Raw genomic sequence first — 27,231 nt, 5'->3', positions numbered from 1 at the left:
GACCACGTTCTAATCGACGGTAAATTCTTCTCGGATATCACGAACGTCCGCACTTACCGCAGTACGAATATTGAATCCGACCACTACCTCGTTGCCGTATGCCTGCGCTCAAAACTCTCGACGGTGTACAACACGCGTCGAAGTCGGACGCCGCGGCTTAACACTGGGCGGCTACAGGACGGTAGACTAGCCCAAAAATACGCGTAGCAGCTGGAAGTGGCACTCCGAACGGAAGAGCAGCTAGGCGCAGCATCTCTTGAAGATGGCTGGAGAGATATTCGATCCGCCATTGGTAGCACCGCAACCGCTGCACTTGGCATGGTGCCCCCGGAGCTGAGCTTGATTGACTGCTCGTCGCTGCACTTGGCCGGTGGCACGGTGCCCCCGGATCATAGAAACGACTGGTATGACGGTGAATGTGAGCAGTTAGTGGAAGGGAAGAATGCTGCATGAGCGAGATTGCTGCAACACCGCACGAGGGCAAACGAGGCACGATATAAACGGGCGCGGAACAGACAAAACTCGATTTTCCGGAAGAAAAAGTGTCAGCAGGAAGATCGAGACCGTGAAGCGACGGGGCAACTGCATCGCGCTAATAACACACGAAAGTTCTATGAGAAGTTAAACCGTTCACGTAAGGGCCACGTGCCACAGCCTGATATAAGTAAGGACATAACGGGACCTTCTTACGAACGAACGTGAGGTGATCCAAAGGTGGCGGCAGCACTACGAAGAACACCTGAATGGCGATGTGGCAGACAAAGATGGCGGTATGGTGATGGACCAGGGAGAACGCGTGCAGGACATAATTTTACCGGCTCCGGATCTCCAGGAAATCCAGGAGGAGATTGGCTGGCTGAAAAACAACAAAGCCCCTGGGGTTGACCAACTACCAGGAGAGCTGTTTAAAACACGGTGTTGAGGCACTGGCTAGAGCGTTGCACTGGGAGGAAGTTTTGCCGCAGGAGTGAATGTAAAGTGTCGTGTGTCCCATCTACAAAAAGGGCGATAAGCTGGATTGTAGCAACTACCGCGCAATCACATTGCTGAACGCCGCCTACAAGGTACTCTCCCAAGTTTTATGCCGTCGACTAGCATCAATTGCAAGGGAGTTCGTGGGGCAGTACCAAACGGGTTTTATGGGCGAACGCTCCACCACGGAACAGGTGTTCGCCATTCGCCAAGTACTGAATAAATGCCGAGAATACAACGTGCCCACACATCATCTATTCAGCGACTTCAAAGCCGCATATGATACAATCGATCGGGATCAGCTATGGCAACTAATGCACGAACAAGGATTGCCGGATAAACTGACAAGGTTGATCAAAGCGACGACGGATCGGGTGATGTGCGTAGTTCGCGTTTCAGGGGCATTCTCGAGTCCCTTCGAAACCCGCAGAGGGTTACGGCAAGGTGATGGTCTTTCGTGTCTGCTATTCAACATCGCTTTGGAAGGGGTAATACGAAGCGCAGGGATTAACACGAGTGGTACAATTTCGGGCTTCGGCGACGACATATATATTATGGCACGTAACTTTGAGAAGATGGAGGAAGCCTACATCAGACTGAAGAGAACCAAGCGGATCGGACTTGTCATAAGCACGTCGGAGACGAAGTACATGATAGGAAGAGGAAGAAGAAGGCAGAGGTTCAAGAGAAGACAATGTGAGCCACCCACCGAGAGTTTGCATCGTTGGTGACGAAATCTAGGGGGTTGAAGAATTTGTGTACTTGGGCTCACTGGTGACTGCCGAAAATTATACCAGCAGAGAAATTCGGAGACGCATAGTGGCTGGAAGTCGTACGTACTTTGGACTCCGCAAGACGCTCCGATCGAATAGAGTTCGCCGCCGTACCAAACTGACAATCTACAAAACGCTCATTAGACCAGTAGTCCTCTACGGATACGAGACCTGGACGATGCTCGTGGAGGACCAACGCGCACTTGGAGTTTTTGAAAGGAAAGTGCTGCGTACCATCTATGGTGGGGTGCAGATGGCGGACGGTACGTGGAGGTGGCGAATGAACCACGATTGCCATCAGCAGACGCTACTAGTTGGCAACCTCCTAGCTATTCAGTCAGACCAACATAACAAACATGAAAAGCTAGGAGGTTGCCAGCTTGTAGCGTCTGATGATGGCTGAAGAGTTGTAAGCCGAAACGCGTAACGCTAAATTTCTGAGTTGATTTATTTTTCACCGATAAAAGCCAATCGAAGCAACAATAAGTTTCCACGGTGATTAAACCACAGTCAGTAAAAGATTAAAAGTGCAAAAAGTTTAGTGACTAACATGAGCCTAGAGGGTTGGAAACATCTATTTTAGAGGCATGAAGGCTCTGTCACGACGAGATGGTTCTGCCTCAACTGTGGCCAACCAGCGTGATGGTCAACAGCGGTCCACAACGGACGACTGATTAGAAATGTAGATGTGCCTAGATTTGATGAATATATGAATATATGTAGAGCAAGTAAGATACACTTCGATTGGGCTATTGTTCAAACTAAAAACAACAATTTGTAATCCAGCGCTCATAATTTGTAAGGTCTTCATAAAATTGGCTGAAATTCAAATAAAACAACTCACTAAATAGCTAATCGTCTACGGTAGCTGTAACGGCCATTCGGTCCGTTACAGTTTTGTAAATATTTAGTATAATTGAATATGAATTTGATTTAAATATAGAAAGTAGTTTAATTAATAGTTTTTGTAAATAGTACCAAATTTGAAATTTCCTAGCATTCCGTTGTACCGCGTTTCCAGAAAATCAAAAAGCTCTTCTAGATTCCAAATTCTCTCGCGCTCGCGAAGCAAAGAACGTTCTAGATCAACAGATCAACGTGCAAACCATGTGTTGGCAAAGGCGAGCGCATGTGATTACGTCACGGAGTCGGTTAGTGACCATCCACCTGGGGAAAATCCCAACAAAGCCTCTTTAATAATTTTCGGGAAAGATCGGCAGGCAAAGTAGGCTGTAATCCGAATGGATTAATTGCTTCCTGCACTTCGATCGTTAGGAGGGGGAAATGCGATCTAGGGACTTCGTGAGGTCAAAACCGAAGGCTAAGAATTAGGACAATCTTACATTTAATCTGAGGATTCTTGACTGTGACTCGTTCACTCGATTGTGGAAGAGGCAGGAGTTGTCCGATTTAGTTTCGCGTCGTGAGGTGATCTTACAGGTAGACAAGTGACATGGTAGCCTCTTTGAATTTACTAATTCGAGTTAAACCTCTCTCCTAGTTATAGCAAAGACAGTCGTTAACTAGTTCCTAGTTTAGCTAAAAACTGTGCTGGTTGAGGAAAGTGTGCGAGTGTGGAGCGACAATCAGGTAAATCACGTGCTTTTAAATGTGCTTTGAATGTGCTTGTAACAGCGTGGCGAACACGTTTAATCTTCAGAATCGTGGCCGGTGTGCTGAAAGCCCGTCACCTCACCCGTTTACCAGTGACCACTCCTGACCCCACTCTGCAGCTTCGAAGTTTCCCGGCGGTCCACTTTGCCGGAAGGGGCCGCGACCGTCAATCTCGCGCCCAGGCAGGGCGAAGGCAGCAAGTAAGTCAGCAACAGCAAACGTTTTCCCGCTGTCGGTGACGACCGAGAGCGCAGCAGCAGCAGCAAAGCAAAGTCCACATCTCGTTGGCGAGGCGCCGTCGGCGCATGAAGTAATTCCGTAGCGTAGAAGGAGGAACCGCAACAGAGCGCGCACCGCGACCGCGGTGTAAGAGACCGGCATCGTTTAGATGAGCCGGGGGTAAGCGTCACCCTCTCCGTCAAGCAAGCACATGGCAAGCGTCGCCATCTCCGTCAAGCAAGCACATGGCAAGCGTCGCCATCTCCGTCTAGCAAGCACATGGCAAGCGTCGCCATCTCCGTCTAGCAAGCGCATGGCAAGCGTCGCCATCTCCGTCCGTAGAGGTAGAGCACGTACGTAGGCGTTGTCCGCACATCAGGCCGCCTGCGGCACCGCACCGTTCTTCGACCGGTCCACAGCATCGTCCAGCAAGCGACCGATAGCAGCGTCCCCGTCGTGGAGCACAACGCCGACAAAAGTGATGGTCCGTGAGTAAGTAAACGCATGCGAAAGTAAATTTCCCAAGCTTGGCGAAGAATATCTTTTTGGATTTGCCGGCTCCCAGTTTCTATTGGTGATGCACGGCCCGTGAGAGGCTACTTTTTGATTAGCCGATCCGACAGAATGTGAATGCCCACACCGCACAAAAGCACGTGATAGGAGGTAGTTAGATTGCGATAGAACGATAGTGGAAGATAAAGAGAAGCGAACAGAATTAGAGCAGAAGAGAGAGAGTTTTGAATTAATGATTGTAGGCCTACGAAATAAATCGATGTTAGTGAATTGAACTGAGAAAGCATTGGGTTATTGTTGAATTGTAATAAATGCCACAGACAAACCGACTTGTTTGGTGAAAAGGAACGAGAAGAGGTACTGTAGAGGAGGTTTTCATGTCACTCGGTATTGTTTTTCTGTAGGTTTTTCTTGGAGATCGTTTTACTGAGGAGGTTGGCCCTGAATCCAACCAACGGACACTCTCTATTTTTTCAGATCTGATCGGGGTGAGCTGTTTAGAGCCAACCGATGATGATAGCAACTGTAAGCGGATATTCTGCCTTCAACTAGATTGTCTTTGCTCTTTTTAATGATCGAGCGTGTTTTGAAGGGGGAGTAATTTTTATTCGGAATACCTGTAGCCTGTCGATCTTCGCGCTTTCCTTCCATTATTGGAAAACAATAACCCTTTCCCCTGAAAGGTCTTAGGCCGGGCAACCCAAAAACAGGTGGATGGTCTCCATTTGGAGTGGCGCTTAAACCATCTGCTAATCTTTTCGGAAGGTGCGGCTGGATCGTACGGTTATATCTGGCGCCCAACAATACAAGGCTTTTTTCTTTCATAATTTTGAATTTATTTGCGTAATTTAGACTTAGTTTTTTTTTCTTCTTTGCACACATTATTAATTTTTTTCTTTGCACACATCATTACTTTTTTTTCTTTCGCGTATAGTACTCTTATAATATTAGTTGAATTATTTTCTATATTACTTTTTATATCTACCATTATTTTCTACATTTCCTACATTTGATATATTTTGATTTGAATTTTTTTTTTATAAAACAAAATGAGTCGTATATTCCCTCGTGCGGAAGACTTGAATTTGGAGGAGTTAGATTTTGAATTGCAAATTCGCAATCAATCGGAAGATACTTTTAAGCTTGATTTGAATGCGAAGCAAAGACATTTGAGAAATTTATTTAAAAATGATCAAAAAGATGGACACATTTATTGTTCACCTTACAATATTTTCGAAGAATACTCTCACATTGAAGGAAGAGTACTAAATTTGGAGAAAGCATTAGAAAAAAGAGTGGAGTCAAAATACGAGTCGCGTGTTCTACATTATTGGTATAGAGTGAAGTGGATTCAAGTGAACGGGGAGGAAGAGAAAAGAAAAAAACGGGAGTTAGTGCAAGTGATCGAAAAAGTTATGTCGAAATTTCAATTCGGACCGCCGCAATCGCCGTTAGTGTCAAAAATAAATACCATTATTCAAGGGAACGAAGAACAAGCAAGTGGAGGACAAATGTCGAGAAGTTCTCCATCGCTCAGTTTGCAGCTTCCTGGACATTCTCCTTTATCAATGGACCAGAATGAGGAAAGTAATAGTCGCGGATTGGATACTCTAACACATCCAAAAGGAGTTATCCCAAAAATTCCAAAAATCACACCGAAGACCACTGAGGAGCCAGCGACACTTATTACTGTGCCGCGAAGCGAGTGGGAAGAAATGAGGACGATGATAGCGGATTTAACAGCCAGACTAGCGCAGAGCGAAAGCCAGAGGAGAATGGAAGATGTTCCGAGCAGAGATAGAGTAGGTCAACAACGAGATACGCCACAAAGAGGTGCGCCGGTGCATGTGAAAAGACCGGAGCACGGTAACAGCCATGTGATGACACACCACGGAAGTATTGACGATGACGACAGCGATGACGAACCGATCAGGAATCCGCCGGGTTGGCGAAACAGAATTCCTCAGATGGGTGACCACTTCTCAGATTATTCCAATTACAACGATTGGAACAACTACGCAGGACAAGTGATAAGGCAGCCTGGTGGACGATATGCAGGCCAAGGACGAGTGGAAAAGTGGAAGTTGAGGTTCAACGGTGAACCAAGATCAGTGATGACAGTGGAGAGTTTTCTTTACAAAGCAAAGAAGCTTGCTGAGCGAGAAGGTGTTAGCAAAATGATCTTACTGAGAGACGTTCATATGTTGTTGGAAGGAGGTGCTTCGGATTGGTTTTTCACCTTCGTGGATGACTTGAATACGTGGGAAGAATTCGAGACTTCCATAACGTACCGATTTGGAAACCCCAATAAAGACCAGGGAATTAGAACGAAGATACAAGAACGGAAGCAACAGCGAGGAGAACCGTTCATTGCTTTTGTGACGGAGATCGAGAAGATGAATCGCTTACTGTCCAAACCGCTTTCAAACCGAAGAAAATTTGAGGTAATATGGGACAATATGCGACAGCACTATAGATCCAAGATATCGATTGTTGAGGTCGAGAACCTCCAACAGTTGACGAGGTTAAATTACAGAATAGATGCCGCTGATCCACAGCTGCAATTCCATAATTCAGAAGGGACATCAAGTTTTCAACGCCGGCCAATAAACCACGTCGAACCGGAAGGTAGTGACTACGAAAGTGACCGTTCCGTCAACGCAATCAACACTCGATCCAATCGGAATTTTTCCCAAGCGACCAGGCAGACATCGGAACAGCAAACAAGACCAGCACAAAGTATACCAACACCAGTGAGTTGTTGGAATTGTCAAGGCCAGGGCCATGGTTGGAGACAATGTACTCGACCCAAGATAGTATTCTGTTACGGATGTGGGAACTTGGGCAGAACAATTCGGAATTGTGAGCGCTGCTCCAGAGCAACGAATGTGCAAGCCACAAACCAGGGAAACGAGTGGAGGGGGGCGATAAGGGGAATTCGTCACACCCGGTCGTTAGTAAACTCCCCAAAAATGTAACAAGTTACGATCCATTTTCTCAAATTTATCATATCAAAGTTCAGAGGACCAAATGTCCCCATATTAAAGTGAAGGTCTTCGAATCAGAACTCGAAGCTTTGTTGGATTCAGGAGCAGGAATTAGCATCATTAACTCCCTGGAAATGATAGAAAAATATAATCTCAAAATTCAGCCGGCGGCCATCAGGGTTTCAACAGCTGATGGGTCCGTATCTAACTGCTTAGGGTACGTAAATGTTCCATTCACGTACAAAAAGTTGACAAAGGTGGTACCTACTCTCGTAGTGCCAGAGATTTCGCGACATTTAATATTAGGAGTAGACTTTTGGGAAACTTTTGGAATAAAACCGATGATTGACGTGGGCAGAGGGCCAGAAGAAGTGGAAACAGTAGGTGTTAGTGGCAACTCATCAATGTGTTTCACCATTGAACCGTCTGGGGATCCACTATCTCCAGAAGTAGCCGAATACGACGAAAACCTGGACATTCCAGTTTACGAAGGACCGGTAGAGTCTGTCCCGGATCCTGATGCAATCGAAACCGAACACGAACTATCAGAAACGGAGCGGACACAGCTGACCGAAGTAATCAAGGAGTTTGAACTGACATCAGATGGAAAGCTGGGCAGAACGCATCTGATAACCCATGAAATCGTTCTCCAGGAAGGAGCTACACCCCGTAACCCGCCAATGTATAAATGCTCGCCTTACGTTCAACAAGCAATAAATGAGGAGGTACAGAGATTCAAACGGTTGGATGCAATAGAGGAATGTTACAGCGAGTGGACCAACCCGCTGGTGCCAGTGATGAAGAAAAACGGGAAGGTAAGAGTCTGCTTAGACTCTCGAAAGATCAACAAAGTCACAATAAAGGACACTTACCCAATGCGGAATATGCAGGACATATTCCGACGATTGGGTAAGGCAAAGTTCTTTTCGGTGATTGATCTTAAAGACGCATACTTTCAGATCCCTCTGAAAGAGGAGTGTCGAAACTTTACCGCTTTTCGAACCAATGAAGGAGTATTCCGGTTTAAAGTACTGCCGTTTGGACTCACGAATGCTCCCTTCTCAATGGCCCGGCTTATGGATAAAGCTCTGGGGTTTGATCTAGAACCATTTGTGTTCGTGTATCTGGATGACATTGTCATTGCATCCAGAACATTCAAAGAACACCTTAAACTCTTACGTATCGTCGCAGAAAGGCTTAAGAAGGCAGGGCTAACAATTTCCCTGGAGAAGTCGAGATTTTGTCGTAAGCAGGTAGTGTATCTGGGCTACTTGCTGAGTGAAAACGGAGTAGCCATTGATTCTGCTCGCATTCAGCCAATACTAGACTACACCCAACCAAAGACTCAGGAAGATATCCGCCGCCTGATGGGACTTGCAGGTTTTTACCACAAATTCATAAAGAATTACAGCGGAATTACATCTCCGATTACCGATTTGCTTTCAAAGGAGCACAAGAAAGTTATTTGGACAAAAGAAGCGGAGGCGGCGTTCAGAGAACTGAAGTCAGTCCTAACATCGGCGCCAATACTTGGAAACCCTGATTTTTCGAAGCCGTTTACCATCGAGTCGGACGCATCTGATCGAGCGATTGGAGCTGCCCTCGTTCAGGAGCAGGATGGGGTAACGCGAGTGATCAGTTACTTCAGTAAAAAGCTGAACCGCACCCAACGAAGGTACGCAGCGGTCGAGAAAGAATGCTTAGGGGTACTCTCCGCAATACAGCACTTTCGACACTATGTAGAGGGTACAAAATTTCGAGTCATCACCGATGCAAGAAGTCTCCTATGGCTTTTTAATGTAGGTTCCGATACGGGGAATGCAAAACTTCTCAGGTGGGCACTCCGAATCCAGGCCTACGATTTCGTGTTGGAATATCGCAAGGGGAAAGCCAACATCACAGCTGACTGTTTATCAAGGTCGATAGAAGTGGATACCTTGTCAGTATCCCAACCTGATGCCGAGCAAGACGAACTCATGGAACGTATCCAAGCTAAGCCCAACAAGTACAAGGACTACCGGATTATCGATGGGGGACTATTTCGATTAGTCAAAACGGGAAATCGTACCTGCGATCCACGCTTCGAATGGAAACGCCTCCCTCCAAAAGCAGAACGTGTCGATATCATTCGCCAGGAACACCAAAAAGCGCATTTTGGCTATGAAAAGACCCTCGCTTCGTTAAAACAACGGTTTTACTGGCCAAGAATGAATATAGAGATCCGTAAGTTTTGTAAAGAATGTCTCACGTGTCAGACCAGCAAAGCGGGGAATATAAACACTACACCACCCATGGGGTCCCAAAAACCCGTTGAATACCCGTGGCAGTTCATCACACTGGACTACGTAGGTCCGTTGCCACCGTCCGGGAAAAACCGAAACACATGTTTGCTAGTCGCCACGGACGTATTTAGTAAATTTGTCCTTATCCAGCCTTTTCGAGAAGCCAAAGCTCACTCGCTAGTTGATTTCGTGGAGAACATGATCTTCCGTTTATTCGGAGTTCCCGAAATAATCTTGACGGACAATGGCTCTCAGTTTATTTCCAAAGAGTTCAAAAAACTGCTTGAGGATAATCACGTTTCTCACTGGTTAACGCCTGCGTATCACCCGCAGGTGAACAATACTGAAAGAGTAAACCGGGTGATTGTGACAGCGATACGCGCAACACTGAAAAAGTCTCATAACCATTGGGCAGATGATATCCAACAGATAGCGGATGCTATCAGAACTTCTGTTCATGAATCAACCAAGTACACGCCATATTTCGTTGTATTCGGTCGACAAAAAGTCTCCGATGGTAGGGAGTATTCCAGAATCCGCGACAACCATGTACCTCCGATCGAGAATGAACAGCAAACTGAAGTCAAGCGAAAGAAATTGTTCGAGGAGATCAAGCTGAATCTTAAAACTGCATATGCAAAGCATGCGAAAAGTTATAACCTTAGGTCGAACGCGCAGTGTCCCGCCTACAAGGTCGGCGAAACAGTTTTAAAGCAGACCTTTGATCAGTCGGATAAAGGGAAGGGCTTTTGTAAAAAGTTGGCTCCTAAATACGAGCCAGCGAAAGTGCGCAAAATCTTGGGATCGAACACTTACGAACTAGAAGATCTGTCTGGGAAACGAATCGGTGTTTTCTTCGCTAATAAATTGAAGCGAATGCATGGGCAGATAGCCCATTAACTTAAATGGTTTAACAAGCTATGTATCTCGCAAGAGTAACCATAAACACACTGTGTAAAAACACCTATATGGTCATAAAGCTTACGGACAGTTTCGACGGACTCGCCTAGGGGAAATTTACGAATGGAACCGAAGCTGAGGGTACCGATTCTGAGCCTAAACAAATTCAAATAATTTACACAGCTATGAACAACTTAAATAAGTGACTATGAATCAACAAAGTTTTCACAAAAACACCTTGAAGGGCTAAACTTGCCATAAAACTCATTCACAATAGAGACGATCAAACGAGAAACTCGATTTGACGAGTTTGTAAATACCTGTAAATAGTAGATTAATAGTACAAAACACTTTATCATTCAACATTAGAATTAGTTGACTAGTATACATTGAATTTGGTTTGAATTTCTTTCGTAGATTTAATTTTTCCACAATTTATTTGATTTGTTTTCTTGTTTTATATTTATTCTTCTTAATCATACATATTTTCACTTTATTTTTAATTTGCTTTTACCTTATTAGTACGTAGTTTCGTAGTTTACCTAAAATACATGTAAATATTTCAATTTTGCTTGTAAATATTGATTTATTCATAGTCACCTTATTATTTAGTTGGTCATGAATTCGCAACGTTTCTCAGATTTTTCTTCGTTCTATCCTTAATCCTTTTTTCTCCATACACCGTTGGTTTCCTATCCAGATACTCATTCATTATCAATCCATTCCTTCGTGGTAGATCCAAAATCCAAAAATAGTCCGTACACAGTCCGCAACACCACACATGCTCAACAGTATTTGTTTTGAGTCCGTTTTGCGTTTGCTGTCCTTCCATCTATCCGGCTGGTCATCTGCAGAACGGTGGCGGCTGTCCGAATAATATTGGTAACTGTAACGACAGAAACAAAAACATACCAGATCACATCGATAGGGAAAACAACACTGCACTTATACTCTCCTCAAATAGTCCATAGTCAGGTTCACAATTCTCGTACCACTCAGCCTAATTTTGATCGTGAATTCACGAAATTCACGGGATTGTGGTCTAACGATCGCAATCTGCTATTAGCTTTCACTTGTACCTTCCTACGTTGTTGTTGACGCGAAATGAATGAGAGACCGGTAAGACGGTAGAATCTGAGAAAGTGTGTCGAAGCTCGGCACGGTGTAAATGAGAGGTATGTTTGCGTAGATTATCTTTTCTTCGAGATTTCCTAGTCGGCAATAGTCCTGGCGTTTGGAAATGCTCGTGGGGTTATTTAAGATTTGAGTTGCAATGAGTGTGATTCGCAGTTGTTTTACTGTGGCAACGAATTGCAACAGGAATCGGTTTATTTTCGTGAGGAAGGTGGATCTCATTTTCTCGCTTCGAGCTGGGGTTGGAGATTACCAACTAGACTCACAGTAACGTCCACACAGGTGGAGATTTTCGTAAGTGCATCTTCGTGTATCGGCATTTGTCCTGGTTTAAAAGATGTACTTCGGTTCAGGGTTATTTTAAGGCTTACTTGGGGTATAGTCGACTACCCTAAGTTGAAGCCGGGGTGATTGTAATTTGAGAGTGTAGGTTTATGAATGAGTTTAGTATGAGTCAGGTCATCATCAACACAGTCAATAGTACAATAGATTTCTCAAAAGTTTTTTTTCTTCCATTTCAAATTTTTTTCAAAAGTTTTTTTTCCGTTCAAATCCTTTCCAAAGTTTTTCTTCCGTTTAATCAAATCTTCAATATAATTCAATATAGTTCTAAATTTTAGTAGCATGATATGAATGAATTTCGCTGGAGACCGGAGACCGATGGTCGCTGATGGTCAGTGGCAGATGTAGCTATTCAGGCTGCATGCTGTAAACAGAGATGGAGTTGATTAATTTCAACGATGATTCTATATGACCCCGAAATTCTGAAATTCTCACGCTGTTAAAATTTTGGCCTACGAAAATTTGATTGGCTTTTGTTATTAACACAGCATTGCCAATCAAATTTTCGTAAATTTAGTAGGGAGTGATGTAACGGCCATTCGGTCCGTTACAGTTTTGTAAATATTTAGTATAATTGAATATGAATTTGATTTAAATATAGAAAGTAGTTTAATTAATAGTTTTTGTAAATAGTACCAAATTTGAAATTTCCTAGCATTCCGTTGTACCGCGTTTCCAGAAAAACAAAAAGCTCTTCTAGCTTCCAAATTCTCTCGCGAAGCAAAGAACGTTCTAGATCAACAGATCAACGTGCAAACCATGTGTTGGCAAAGGCGAGCGCATGTGATTACGTCACGGAGTCGGTTAGTGACCATCCACCTGGGGAAAATCCCAACAAAGCCTCTTTAATAATTTTCGGGAAAGATCGGCAGGCAAAGTAGGCTGTAATCCGAATGGATTAATTGCTTCCTGCACTTCGATCGTTAGGAGGGGGAAATGCGATCTAGGGACTTCGTGAGGTCAAAACCGAAGGCTAAGAATTAGGACAATCTTACATTTAATCTGAGGATTCTTGACTGTGACTCGTTCACTTTGATCTGGATTGTGGAAGAGGCAGGAGTTGTCCGATTTAGTTTCGCGTCGTGAGGTGATCTTACAGGTAGACAAGTGACATGGTAGCCTCTTTGAATTTACTAATTCGAGTTAAACCTCTCTCCTAGTTATAGCAAAGACAGTCGTTAACTAGTTCCTAGTTTAGCTAAAACTGTGCTGGTTGAGGAAAGTGTGCGAGTGTGGAGCGACAATCAGGTAAATCACGTGCTTTTAAATGTGCTTTGAATGTGCTTGTAACAGCGTGGCGAACACGTTTAATCTTCAGAATCGTGGCCGGTGTGCTGAAAGCCCGTCACCTCACCCGTTTACCAGTGACCACTCCTGACCCCACTCTGCAGCTTCGAAGTTTCCCGGCGGTCCACTTTGCCGGAAGGGGCCGCGACCGTCAATCTCGCGCCCAGGCAGGGCGAAGGCAGCAAGTAAGTCAGCAACAGCAAACGTTTTCCCGCTGTCGGTGACGACCGAGAGCGCAGCAGCAGCAGCAAAGCAAAGTCCACATCTCGTTGGCGAGGCGCCGTCGGCGCATGAAGTAATTCCGTAGCGTAGAAGGAGGAACCGCAACAGAGCGCGCACCGCGACCGCGGTGTAAGAGACCGGCATCGTTCAGATGAGCCGGGGGTAAGCGTCACCCTCTCCGTCAAGCAAGCACATGGCAAGCGTCGCCATCTCCGTCTAGCAAGCACATGGCAAGCGTCGCCATCTCCGTCTAGCAAGCGCATGGCAAGCGTCGCCATCTCCGTCCGTAGAGGTAGAGCACGTACGTAGGCGTTGTCCGCACATCAGGCCGCCTGCGGCACCGCACCGTTCTTCGACCGGTCCACAGCATCGTCCAGCAAGCGACCGATAGCAGCGTCCCCGTCGTGGAGCACAACGCCGACAAAAGTGATGGTCCGTGAGTAAGTAAACGCATGCGAAAGTAAATTTCCCAAGCTTGGTTAAGAATATCTTTTTTGGATTTGCCGGCTCCCAGTTTCTATTGGTGATGCACGGCCCGTGAGAGGCTACTTTTTGATTAGCCGATCCGACAGAAAGTGAATGCCCACACCGCACAAAAGCACGTGATAGGAGGTAGTTAGATTGCGATAGAACGATAGTGGAAGATAAAGAGAAGCGAACAGAATTAGAGCAGAAGAGAGAGAGAGTTTTTGAATTAATGATTGTAGGCCTACGAAATAAATCGATGTCAATGAATTGAAATTTGAAAGCATTGTGTTATTGTCGAGTTCTAATAAATGCAATAGGATACCACAGACAAACCGACTTGATTGGTAAAAGGAAACGAGAAAAGGTAATGTAGAGGAGGTTTTCATGTCACTCGGTATCGTTTTTCAGTAGTTTTTTCTTTGGGATTCTTTTACTGGGGAGGTTGGCCCTGAATCCAACCAACGGACACTCTCTATTTTTTCAGATCTGATCGGGGTGAGCTGTTTAGAGCCAACCGATGATGATAGCAACTGTAAGCGGATATTCTGCCTTCAACTAGATTGTCTTTGCTCTTTTTAATGATCGAGCGTGTTTTGAAGGGGGAGTAATTTTTATTCGGAATACCTGTAGCCTGTCGATCTTCGCGCTTTCCTTCCATTATTGGAAAACAATAACCCTTTCCCCTGAAAGGTCTTAGGCCGGGCAACCCTAAAACAGGTGGATGGTCTCCATTAGGAGTGGCGCTTAAACCATCTGCTAGTCCTTTCGGAAGGCGCGGCCGGATCGTACGGTTATATAGCATACAGTTCGACTAAAGGGCTGTTTAGCATCAGTTAGCTCAGTGTAGCAGTGTTATTTGGTATCAAAGGTAACCATGCACATGCGAATGAATTTATACTTATATCTATAGAACGTGAATTCAATAAATTCTAGGAATAGGTTTAGCTAATATAAGGCGCAATATCTGCAGCCGAAGAGTCACTGAACTCGAAGTGAATTATCTAAATTGTAAGTAGTCCAAACAAAGACATTTCAGTTACAGAATATGTATTAAACTTAATCTATACATAAGGTTATCACTACTTACTACCGACCGTATCGTTACTGCACTTTGTAACACGAGTGTCTACCAAAATTGTATGTATAATCCGATAGATTCATGAATTGATCAGTAAATAATGTTTTTTGTTCTAGCTTAAAGCTTACCAATCTAAATACCAGGTTTGCTTATTAGATTTGAGAAACCCCATAGAACACAGAACATTATTTAAGAATTTTGTGATTCCTACAATGGAAAGCGGAATCGATACTACCGGGTCGAAATGCAAGATTTGTAACCGATCTGATTCATCCGACATCAACATGGTGTCCTGTGACCAGTGTCATCAAACGGAGCATATCTCTTGCGCTGGCGAAGACAATTCGATTAAAGATCGTAAGTACGTTTGTAAGGATTGTATCGCAAAACTAACCGCGAGTAAGCCGAAAAGAGCAAAGAATTCTACGGCTGACAATAAGTCCACCAGAACTGCTGGTGGGAAATCAGCTTCTAGGAAGGGGACGAAAAATCCCTCTATTCCGGCGAGTCAAACTTCTAGTGCACGGGCGGCTGCTATGGAAGCCCAGTTAAAAGTCATCGAGGAGGAGAAGCAGAACAAGGAACAAGAACTAAGGGAACAGGAAGAGCTCCGTACTCGTGAGCTGGAAGAGGAGCAGCGTCAAATTGAAGATAGAAGACAGCTGATGGAAGAAGAACGGCAGCTCCGTCAACGAAAGTTGGAGGAACAACGTGCGTTGCTTGCGAAACAGCAGCTGATTTGAAGAGATCGATGCCGGTCAGAGAAGCGTTCCTATTATCGCAGGAGTTCCGCAAGGTTTAATACTGGGTCCGGTATTATGGAACTTTATGTAAGACGGGGCTTCGAGACTAAAGTTGCCTCCTGCTATCAAGATCGTCGACTTCGCCGATGACGTAAGCTTGGAGGTCTACGGGGATTAATTTCTATGGTAGAACTGATCGCAACACACACGATTCGCACGGTGGCGGATTGGATGAGCGCTAGAGGCCTGGAGCTCGCTCAACATAAGACGGAGGTGGTTATCATCAACATCCGCAAGTCGGTACATGTAGTGTGATTCACATGTGTGGAGTCGCGATCACATCAAAGCGGAGTTTGAAGCTTCTTGGAGTCATAATAGACGACAAGCTGACCTTCGCCAGCCATGTCGACTATGCGTGCAAGAGGGCTTCGACTGCTGTTGCGGCATTATCGAGGATGATGTCCAACAGTTCCAAGGTGTGTGCCAGTAGACGTTGGCTACGTTTACATGACGTTTTCATTTGTGTACGTGAACTCGTTAGATCCTTTAATAAGGTTACTCAACTTAGGTAACCTTCTTCTAAATGAATCTAATCTTGAATATTCAGAAGATATACAAAGTTTCACCACTATCAAGAAATGAATAGAATATTATTTCCTGTTATCATAATTACTTTTTATGAGTAAGGTATCTTAATCTTGACTAAATTTGCTGCTGAATGATATAACCTTCGGATGAATTTGCATTTATTTTTCGTCAAAATTTGAACAATAAAATCAACATTAATTTATGAACGCACAACAAGCTGCCAAAAAAGCACTTAAAACCAGATTGTTTGGTACATGCTTCTATATGTTGCTCAATTAAAATCAATTGTTTCTTCGGAAGAAATAAGAGAAATAAGCATATTTTCATTTCATATCATTTGTTGTTGTTGTTCTCGCGTCAAGTACGAGACACTGAAGACGACCTTACTGTTGAGGTCGAAATACGTATCTGTCAAGGTACAATCAAGTGGTGGAATTAAATGGGATTGTACAAACTCGTCTTATGACAAGTGGAATCGTATGTCAACATGCTTCATTCGCTTGTACTCTCAAGGCTCTTCAGCTATTTTTATACAGGATTGGTTGTCTTTGTATATTTTAGCTGGTACGTCCATTTTTATACCGAATTCAAATAGTAGATGCTTTATCCAAATTGCTCCACAAGTGACTTGACTACGAGATACATACTCATCTTCTGTAAATGACAGTGCTACTGTGTTCTGTTTCCTTGAAGTCCATGAAATAGTGGCGTCGTAAATTTGGAAACAAAAATCCGGATATTGAACGTCTATCTTCTTGATCATTACCCTAATCAGCATCCGCGTAACCAACTTAGGCTCGATGCCCACGTATGGTATCTTTCATCAAAGTCGTATATGATGCCACATAAGATGCTCAAGTGGAAGCCATATACGTACAAGGTGTACGGGGAAGTACGTATATCGCCTTCACTTTAGCGTCTTATATGAGATCATATATGTGACTGGGTCAGTAGACTGGCCCAGATTAGTATGGGGAGAAAAAAATGTTGTCGAATTCCACGGGGCACCCCCCAGAATTGTGTCTTTGGGTGAGAAAATCATTCTCTGAAAATTTCAGCTCAATCGCTTGTTGCATAAGCTGGCGCATTTGATTTGAAGTTTGTATGGGGATTTCAGCCAAAATGTATAGGAAAATACACCTCCGTCACTCATTCGATCTGGAAATTGGTTCTGATTGCTCGATCGACCTTAGAATTGCAAAAACGGCAGTTGGTATGCTACAGAACAATTTCTCAGAACATTGCATGATGATTAAATGAACTTTTATATAGTTTTCGGCTGATTTATTAGGAGCTGATTTGTGTATTTTTGGATTTTTTGATCGAATCGCATCAGCCAAAACCTATATAAAAGTTCATTTAATCATCATACAATGTTCTGTGAAATGGTTCTGTAGCATACCAACTGCCGTTTTTGCAATTCTGAGGTCAATCGAGCAATCAGAACCAATTTCCAGATCGAATGAGTGACGGAGGTGTATTTTCCTATACATTTTGGCTGAAATCCCCATACAAACTTCAAATCAAATGCGCCAGCTTATGCAACAAGCGATTGAGCTGAAATTTTCACAGATTGATTTTCTCACCCAAAGACACAATCCTGGGGGGTGCCCCGTGGAATTACACAACTTTTTGTTTCCTGGGCCAGTCTACTGGGTCAGCTATGCATCGGGAAAGGCGGTAACGCAGCGTTACCATGTCGATGCACACCTGCGTTATTTCGTGCAAGTTGCGTTGAAAAGACGCTACGTGAGCATCGGGCTTAAAGCTTCTGCATCAGCATCGCGGCAATATACCTAACAATCCTAATGTTCGTGTCCCCTTGAGGTATCGGAGTAATAGTTTCAGATGATTCCAGTGCATGTCTGTAGGGTCTGCTTGAAATTTGCTGAAGAAGTTGACTGCTGCACTGATGTCAGGACTAGACGAACGTCTTCATTGTTGGATGGTTGGAATAGGAATAAACAAACTTTTCAGTAAAACTAGATTAACACGTATCTTCATGGATTGCTTTGACTACATAATCAATGATATCTTCGATTGCCATGTTCAAGAAATTGGACTGTTATTTCCAGTGCATCTGATCTTATTGTTTTGTTGTGGAGATTTATGTTCAAGAAAGACGGTCGATTAGTAGGAGACTCTATGTTTAGGCAGGGCCAAACAGATATGAGCATTTTTTTTGCCGAAATGGAGTGGAAAAGGTCTCTACACAACAGAATCCGCCAGTGACTTCGAATAATTATATTACTGTAGTAATATTTGACAAAATACTCCACCGAAACAGAAAATTTATGCAGTCGGTTCCTGGTGAGATTTTCAATCCAAATAATCATCTGAGAAGCTCCAATGTTGATTTAAATACATTTCCAACTGTAATCCTATTCAACAATGCACGGAATCTCTTATTATAATAATTTCATACTTCACTTTATGCTCCATAAAAATTGTTTCACACCTTTCACAGTTTCAGATCATGACTTTTCTTCCACAGCTCCATCGACATGTACTCAAACACATCCAAACGACACGGTGCCGTGGATGCATAGTATTCATGGAACCAACACTGCTAGCGCTTTGCTGCTGCCTGCCATTCCAGATACTGCTGCTGCAGACTAAATTACTGAGATGATGATTGCAAATCCTTCATCGACACATCAGTCCGCTATCGTCGAATGATGACACTATTTTCGAAGTCCAGAACAGTTTGAAACAGATAGTGGAAAGATTCCGAACATGAATGTAAACTTTCTGCCATCCATCAATCTCTCGATATTATTTTTTTTTAATACTTAGCACAATTCTCGACTGCCTTGGAATAATACGAATAATACACTTTTTACAATGGAATACACACACCAAAGCACATTCTCCGCCGCCACACAGTGTTCTCACTCGTAAATCTCTGTGAGGCCAGCAAAACAAGCAACAACTCCAGCCGCACAGTCAGGGCCCGTAGTAGACCATACTCCGTCCATACACACCTTTCGAGAACAACGACGAAGACGGTGACTGCTGGTGCTGCGTGACGTCAGGCTGGAACATTTTTCTCACTGTTTCTTCACTTTTCTCGCACTTTGGCTACATCCATTGCGGCGGAACCAGCGGCAGGAAAACGCAACTCCCGGCGCCGGGAGCCATCCACGACCGGTGGAAAACTATCGCATTCGAAGGCCGACACGTTGGGGCACCTTTTGTCACTAATTTTGCGGGGAGGTTTGATCGTTGAATGAGCTATTTTGGCGTTTCAAATTGGAGACCGATTTTCACTTCACTTCTTTACGGATTTACTGCTACCTACTACTGCGTTCGATCCTTGCTTCGGACTGTTTCGGGCTCGGTCGGGCGACTGAACTGGAGTTTTTTTTTTGACATTTTGCTTTGACAAACATGCAGGGGTGATTCGAAAGGTAGGGCGAAAAATTCTCATGGCAGGGCTGTTATCTGACGTTATACTATTACGACCCATCATAAGATGGCGCTGAACGCGGTTGGCCAATCGCATCATATGTAATAATTATTATATTGAAGCTTTTATGTTGCATGAAGAAGAAGAAGCAGAAAGATAATAATACATATTTAAAAATATTCGCACGGGAAACCATACACTTATCCATATATTTTTATTGGCAAAGATCAACAGAAATTTACAAAATAAATTTTATGCGCGCTAACTTTCACCTACTCAGTGACTGAGTAGGTAAAAGTTAGAGTGTGTGTGCGTCAATAACCCGTTATTGGGAGAATCCACATAAAGGTTACTAATTAATGCGGGTTGTGTGTCTTTCCACATATATGCTATGCGAATTCACATAGCCATTAATTGGGAAATGCTATAATCTAATTTATTCTACCATTATTCCATGAGCTCATGGTTGAGATTTCAAAACATAGAGTAGCAGAATTAAAACGCAGGTATCGCAACTCAGTGACGAGTAGCATAAACATGGAGCACGGAAGGTTGTTGTCTACACTTTTCATTGCTGCTGCCAACTGGAGGTATTGGATTATTTTAGGTAACTCATTTTGCATTATCCGCATCAAAACAAAGTCGCTACTGTATATGTAGGTTAACATGCGAAAGGTTTTGAAGGAACTGGTCTACGGTAGCGCTATCTACTCGTTTCATAGCGGCAAATTTTGCTTTTTCATTAATCAGCATTGCTCAGAAATTAACCCAATCTGTAGTGAACACACTCAATAGTGACCTGTGCCATACAAAAATCCACCCGATTTAACATTTTGAGGGAATTTTTAACCAACGTTATTCTCACATACGTAATGTTAAACCTACGTGTTACACTAGTGCATATATCATTTACCGACAATTCAAGACAAAATTTTCAAAACGACTTATCTGCTTTTGTAAACAAAGATTCAAACGGCAATTTAGGTAGGTGAAGGATTCCGCTACCTATTGATGGTGTTGGTTTGCGTGGGAGAGCTATCAGATTCGTCAAGTCGTCGTTTGAAGTTTTGTTTACAAAAGCAGATAAGTCGTTTTGAAAATTTTGTCTTGATTTACTGTCAGATCGACGATTTCCGACAACGAAGATTTTAGTCAAGCCCTGAAGAAGGTGTGAACCAAACACCGAAACGTCGGCGATGATTACATAAAAATCATTCAGTTATTATTATTATTATAGAGTTTTGGCACTTCCTCAGCAAGCGTGCTAAGAATTTTTACTTCCTCAGCAAGCGTGCTGTGAATTTTCACCTACCCCGGGCAATCTGAATGCCAAAGGGGATTAGGCTCTGTGAATCTCATTCGCCCGTTGACATGAAATCCTAAAATAAACGTTTGCACCGGACGTATTAGTTATGGTGGTTCAGGAATCTTCTTACAATGATGCAAGTTGCAAGAACCACTGTTTTTTGGATGCTATGGAGGTTATTAGATAGTTCCAGCCCTCCTAAGGATCTCAGAAGAGATTTCGGGACGATTCCGTCCTCCAGGTGCCACATCTGCTTCAACTCCTCCGTCAAGTCGTGGTACTTCGTTATCTTGTTGGAGAATGTTGTTTGGACATTATGGCCTAGCGGTACAGCAATGACGATGAGGGTTACCCGCTTCATTCTTTTGTCGTAGACCACAATATCGGGCCGATTGGCACAAATGAGGACATCCGTTATGATCTCGCGATCCCAGTACAGCTTCACGAAACTATTTTCCAAAACCGGGACAGGCACATATTTGTAGTAGCCGCCAAACTGGTTAACCAGGTTGTGCTTTAAAGCAAAATCTTGGCTACTTCGTTTTGACGACCCAGATAGGCTGAACACCCGGACACGATATGCTCGATCGTCTCTCCTACTGAATTGCACTTCCTGCAGCGGTCCTCCACGGTTTCGTGCAATATATAGTGCCGATAGTTCTTCGTTGCAATTACCCGGTCCTGGATGGCTACCATCAGTGTTGCATTTGAACGCGTTCAGTTTGCGTTCAAAAATATTGAACTGAACCCGTGATTTTAAGAACAACACGCGCGTTCCAATCAAAAAATTGAACTCCAAGGAGGCTTTGCTTGAACACATTATGAACTTTGTTATTCGCTCGAAGGTCTGTCAGTTCAAGGACTTGATGAAACTTTATGTTCCAAAAAGTCAAGCTACGAGAAAATGTATGAAGAAAAAGCACCCGTTGCGTTCTGATTTTATCTACTTCATGTTAAAACAACCAGAAAATAAATTATTTGTTTAGATGCCATTGTATAGTTTCCATACTTTGAATCTCTTACGCATTTTACCCTTATAAACTTGATTTGTACAAAAATGATGCCAGGATCATACTATTTCGCTAAATTCCCCTATTTCAAGTGATTTAGTTAACTGTTGCTTAGTAATAGACATCGAAAGCAAGCAAGCGGTAGTATTCAAGCAGATTTTTAACTTTCGGCAACAATTGGCAATTTCTACTTAATTGGATAATTAACTTAAAGACATCTCATTTTCGTTAGTAATTTGGGATGATATTTTAAAAACGTTGTACTATGTATAAGACATTGAAAAATAATACATAATTAATTCCAAAGTAACTATTCCATTCTATACCGTCAACTGGGGGGAAGATGATTATTTATGTGAAGATGATCATGTGATGTGTCAGTCAAAAGTGCCAAATTTTTTTATGAAATGGTAGTCAACCATATTCTCCGTTCAAGTAATGTTACCGCTAGGTAGAAATCCGAGTTTTTCGATTATAATCATGAAAATGTATTTTGTGGAAGAAAGAGAGAGATGGTCATAAATGACGCTATTTTCGTTTCAAATATTGACTTCGTAGACTTCTTTACGTAGTAAATTCAACATTCATGCAAATAACCTAGTGTATTTTGACTACTAGGTTATAATGATTTTGGTAAAGCTGTCTTGATCAACTTCAAAAATGTGTGATAATTTAATTTATTTTAACAAATGCGAATGCATTTCAGAAAACTAAAGTGGTTGATTATTGCAACGTATAGCAGTACATGTTTTGAAAATATTTGTTTCGATTTAAAATGTAAACACACATTGCTATTGCATGTTTTGTCTTAAAAATGATCATTTTCCCCCCAGTTGACGGTACTATATTATTTGGAATTCGTCCAACACATATTAAGAACAGAAAATTAAATTTGAAGAAAATCTTTGTTTCTCAACTAAAATGTCGCTCTTTCCAGTTATCCACTTGTTGTTCGTTGCTTTGTTTAAATGTGTCCAACCAAATTTAATCATAATGCTTATTTGCAAGTCGTTATTGCCGAAAATAGAGTATGCTAATACATCTCATGAAACGTACACATATAAAAATATGTTGTGATTTTAAATGTATTTTCATGCACATATTTGGAGCATGCAAATAAACGTAACATTCAATCGATCTCACTGTTGTTTTATATTGAAATAAATTTAAACTGTGCTTGCTTGTAAAAGTCAATCAAATTTAATTGAATATCGAATGTTAATTCGTTTGATAGAGTTAGCTGCAATTTTACACGTCGTTGAATTTTCAAAATTATTTGCTGTGTAGAAAAATAGATTTGATAAATGAATGTTGAAGAAAGCTCATTAATTAAAAATCATATTCACCCTTTTTCATTGAAGGGCATCAGATGATTCCAGTTTACTTTAGTATAGGTTTGAACGGGTTCAAAAATGAGAAGTGAACAAGTGAGCCGTACGAAAATTTTGAACGATGATCCAAGATTGCTGAGATCAAGTTCAGTTTTTTCGAACGAACCTCCTCCTCCTGCGCCAGATGCAGGGAACTGAATCCGTGGTCATCCACGAAGTATCTTCGCAACTGCTTGATCTGGGAAACACATTGTGTTTGTATATCGGTGACGCCTCTTCCTCCTACTGTACGGGTGACTCTCTCAATGGACGATTTTGAATGGCGCATGCGATGCTTAGTGAACGCCACTCGTACTGCTCGTTCTAACGCCTCCAAGTCAGTCTTGGTCCACTTCACCACCCCGAAACTGTATGTCAACAAGGGCACAGCAAACGTGTTTATCGCCTTCACCTTGTTGCCGGTCGACAAGAGGCTCTTCAAAATACCGTTGACACGATGCAAGAACTTTTCCTGCAGCTCTTTCTTGATCGTCGTATGGCGAATTCCTTTCAGTTGCAGGAAACCTAGAAACTTGAACGTTTCGCCTTCAACCATGTTTCGAATCTCCTCCTGTTCGGTGTAGATGTATCGGTGTAGATATATCTCCTCCTGACCCCGGTGTAGATGTATGGATCGACATTTATCGAAACCAAACTCCATCCGGATATCGTTGCTGAATACAGTTATAAGCCGCAGAAATTGGTGCAGCTTCTCCACAGATTCAGCAAACAGCTTCAAGTCGTCCATAAAGAAGTTTTTTTTTCTTCCTAAGCAATGGAGGGGGAATCTGCTCAACAGACATCCTGGGTGCGGGGTTAGGGATCACCTCCAACAGCAAACGAGGGAGGCAGGACTACATCCCCGACCCGCTAAACCGTTTCCATTGCCGCCAAGCCCATAGTCCCTTCGGTACAACCAGAAAGTAATGATTCAAAGTGGGGCCAGTGCACAACGCACCCTCGAGGTTAGCTGCGTGTCCTTGCAGCACCGAACATCGTAACACGCTTTTTTAGAAGAACACCATGGTATCGTGCCAGCGCGTTGCCGGCTTTCCAGGTGGCCTTACCACGCCCTATGTCCTCGGAAGGTGGGAATGGTCGACTTCACGCCTGCTTCCCTCTGCACGGCTGGTATCAAGAATGATGATGCCGCGTGCACCCCAAATTGACCTTTCTGCGATAGGGCCTATTCGCCAGCACACAGAGGGACTTGCCGACGCGGTGCCTACGCCTGCCCCAGCCTTGACGAGGACCCCTTTCCATCCTCGGGCTCGGAACCCGCCTGGTTGACCGACGCCGCGAAAGCGACGATACCATGTTGTTCTTCGCGCGGCCACTTGTTCGATAAAAGGATCGAGTTCGACCACAGAGCATGACCACCGGTATGACCCATGAAGCCGACTCCGATCCCTTGGACCACCTCTTATTTGCGCCTGACCTAGCCATCCTTGAGTCCACGCGCCACCTTCTGTGTAGCTCCGAGACGATTTGGGCGATAGCCGATAAAACGGCGTTCCAGCCAACTTCATCTTTACACATCCTCCAAACTAGGTTGTCCGGGGAAGTGTCCAGACCACATGTGGCAAGCATGTGGTCACGCATTGCGCGAAAACGTGGGCACATGGACAACACGTGTTCCGCCGTTTCCTCTAAACGCACACCAAACACACGGGCGAGGCCGAGCAAGCCAGCTGCGTTACCTGCACTGTGATTTTACAGCACGCCTAAACGCCGGGCACATCGAACCCCCCATGGGGTGCTTGCTGTTCACAGCTTTGCTGGAACAAATCAAACAATTGGGAGGGTTCGTGCAGCATTGTGCCTTATGTCCTCCAATCCGCAGCGTCGGCAGAGATTGCTTCTGTCAGGGCCTTTGCAGTCCCATTGCTTGTGCCCCGGTTCCAGGCACTTGAAGCAAACTTCGGGTTGCTCGTATATGCCCACAGGGCATACCGACCATCCCACCTTGACGCTTCCTAACTTGACTACCTTGGAGGCGTCCGCTGCAGATAGCCGAACCAATGCTACCTGCGTCCCTGCCGGACCTTTCCGTAGCCGAACGGCTGCGGTGGGCGTCTCCACTTCACACTGTCGCCGCAGTGCCGTGACGAGCTCTTCGACTTCGGTGATCTCGTCCAGGTCTTTAACCCTTAGATTCACCTCCGTCGTGAGTGCCCTCACCTTGACCGTCTCGCCTAGGACTTCCTCCGCCAACTTCTTGTAGGCGGCGCCCTTTTGCGAGACGCCCCGCTTCAGCTCGAGGATCATCTCGCCTATCCGGATACGTCTTATTCGACGTACGTCGGCGCCGAGTTTACCGAGCTTGACGTCACTCCTCATCGCCTTCAAGACGTCCGAGTACTTAGCCTCGTCCGTTTTGATGACTAGGGCATCGCCCTGGAGCGATTGGCGCCTACCCTAGCCTTTCTGCTACCCTCATTCGCCTGGGCCTTCTTTTCGGCCCTTGACGTCTTCGGTTTCCTCTTATTCTTGACCAGGGTCCAGGAGGCGTCATCCCCCTCTATTTCCCTGGTCTGGGGCGGCTGAGAGCTCTCAGCCTGCCGTAACCCCTTACCACCGTCTTTCCTGGGTGGACGGACCTTTCCAGGTCCTTCCTCCCCCGGTTTTGGAGGTACCTGGCCGGAGTTCAGCTTCCCAGCCCCACTACCCTTGTTCGGGGTAGTAACCCTCCGTGTTTTGGAGCGGCGCTCATCCCCTGGAGACTGTCTCCCCCGTTTTTGTGTCTGCTCCGTTGGAGCAGTCACCCCCGACGTACCCGCAAATACTTGAGCCTCAGTCTGGGCAGACTTAGGTATCACCGTCTTCGCTGGCACGCCTTCGGTCGATTCGACCTTGCCCGAGTCCGCGAATCCTTGGGCCTCAGTCTGGATAGACCTCGACTCTACGGATTTCACGGGTTTACACTTGGCCGTCCCGACCGCCCTCTCCAGCTTGGCGTCCAGCATCGACTTTCGAAGTTTCTGCAAGCTCCTCTTGAGGTCCTTGCTGATATTATGCTTCGATGACGCAAAGTCGATGATGGCGTCCAGCTGTTCCGTCGCCACCTCGAAGGCCGAAAGCCCATCGCGTTTGCGGTTCATCGCCTCCACAAGCCATGGGCCGTCAATAACCTCTACCGGCGTTTTTTAGCCGAGAGGAAGGTTAAGTGACCCACGCTGGCGCTGCGCACTGAGCTGCCGACTATTGCCTCTGGCCTCCTAGGTGGAGACCTGAACAACCCACCTCTTGCGAAGGGGTTGTTGCCTACACTACTACCACTAATTGAAAAATTGACTTGGTTTTCCATTTTGGTCCCACGAGTTGCTCGGGAAAAGAGGTCCACCACACCAGAGCCCAGCATGACGCGGTAAGGGACAATTACTGTGGAGGGTGCCCAGGTACCCCACAGGCTCCGTTAAAGGCCTAGCTTATTATTTCACCCCTGGCCATGCATCCCCTCGGCACGGGTCGCTTGACGCCTTGGGATTAGGGGTTAGGGACGATGGTCCCGGTCTAACTCGCAGTGGCCATGGAGAGGGGTCGTCAAGCCCTTGGACAAAGTCCCTGCTGCCCCCTCCATAAAGAAGTTGTGGATAATGTTTGTACTCCTTTCCCCACTCTTCAAATGATAGCCATAGTTGTGTTGGTAGAGTGCTCTGCCAGGAGGGTTCATAGCAAGGCAAAACCATAGAGGACTAAAGGTATCGCTTTGGAATATGCCCCTTTTGATGCTGAGAGTCCTGGACCGTAAAACCTTTTCTCCATCGGTAATGTATAGGGATGTGCTTTACATCCCCATAGCGTGTTGCATTAGCCTGTGATGACGTTACCGTCTATCTTATACAACTGCAGTACCTCAAGAAGGTACGAGTGAGGTACTGAGTTTATAGTCGATATACGACATGCTCAGGTTCCTTTGCTTGTGGGTGGCCTGCCCAACAGCGACTGCATCAATGATGACCTGATCCTTGCAGCCTCGTGTGTTGCGTCGAAAACCTATTTGTTCCTTGGTCA

The 27,231-nt window shown here is 44.5% G+C and overlaps 2 protein-coding genes across 9 annotated transcripts in view; one reads left to right on the top strand and one right to left on the bottom strand.

Annotated features, from left to right (window-relative positions):
• Positions 1 to 19,473, bottom strand: part of LOC134225426 (segment polarity protein dishevelled) — a 64,174-nt gene extending 44,701 nt beyond the window's left edge. For 6 of the 8 annotated variants that reach the window (XM_062705501.1, XM_062705504.1, XM_062705505.1 and 3 more), the window contains exon 1: positions 19,107 to 19,473. The gene's annotated coding sequence lies outside the window, so the exon portion shown is untranslated. Of the gene's footprint in view, positions 1 to 18,580; positions 18,956 to 18,979; positions 19,003 to 19,106 lie in introns of those variants that run through there. The other 2 variants (XM_062705503.1, XM_062705502.1) reach the window with 2 other exon arrangements.
• On the top strand, positions 15,004 to 15,534 carry LOC134221792 (DDRGK domain-containing protein 1-like). The gene has a single exon (XM_062700974.1). It carries the CDS (start codon positions 15,004 to 15,006, stop codon positions 15,532 to 15,534), a length of 531 nt encoding a protein of 176 aa, XP_062556958.1.
• Positions 19,474 to 27,231: the final 7,758 nt, after the last annotated feature.

The sequence above is a fragment of the Armigeres subalbatus genome, chromosome 3 (assembly GCF_024139115.2).
Source record: "Armigeres subalbatus isolate Guangzhou_Male chromosome 3, GZ_Asu_2, whole genome shotgun sequence".
Classification (NCBI taxonomy): Eukaryota; Metazoa; Arthropoda; class Insecta; order Diptera; family Culicidae; genus Armigeres; species Armigeres subalbatus.
Note: the sequence above shows the minus strand (reverse complement) of the source record. Positions and strands in the feature narration are given on the sequence as shown.

Coding starts and splice junctions, on each gene's coding strand:
- LOC134221792 (XM_062700974.1), top strand. CDS start 15,004: ATGGAAAGCGGAATCGATACTACCGGGTCGAAATGCAAGATTTGTAAC.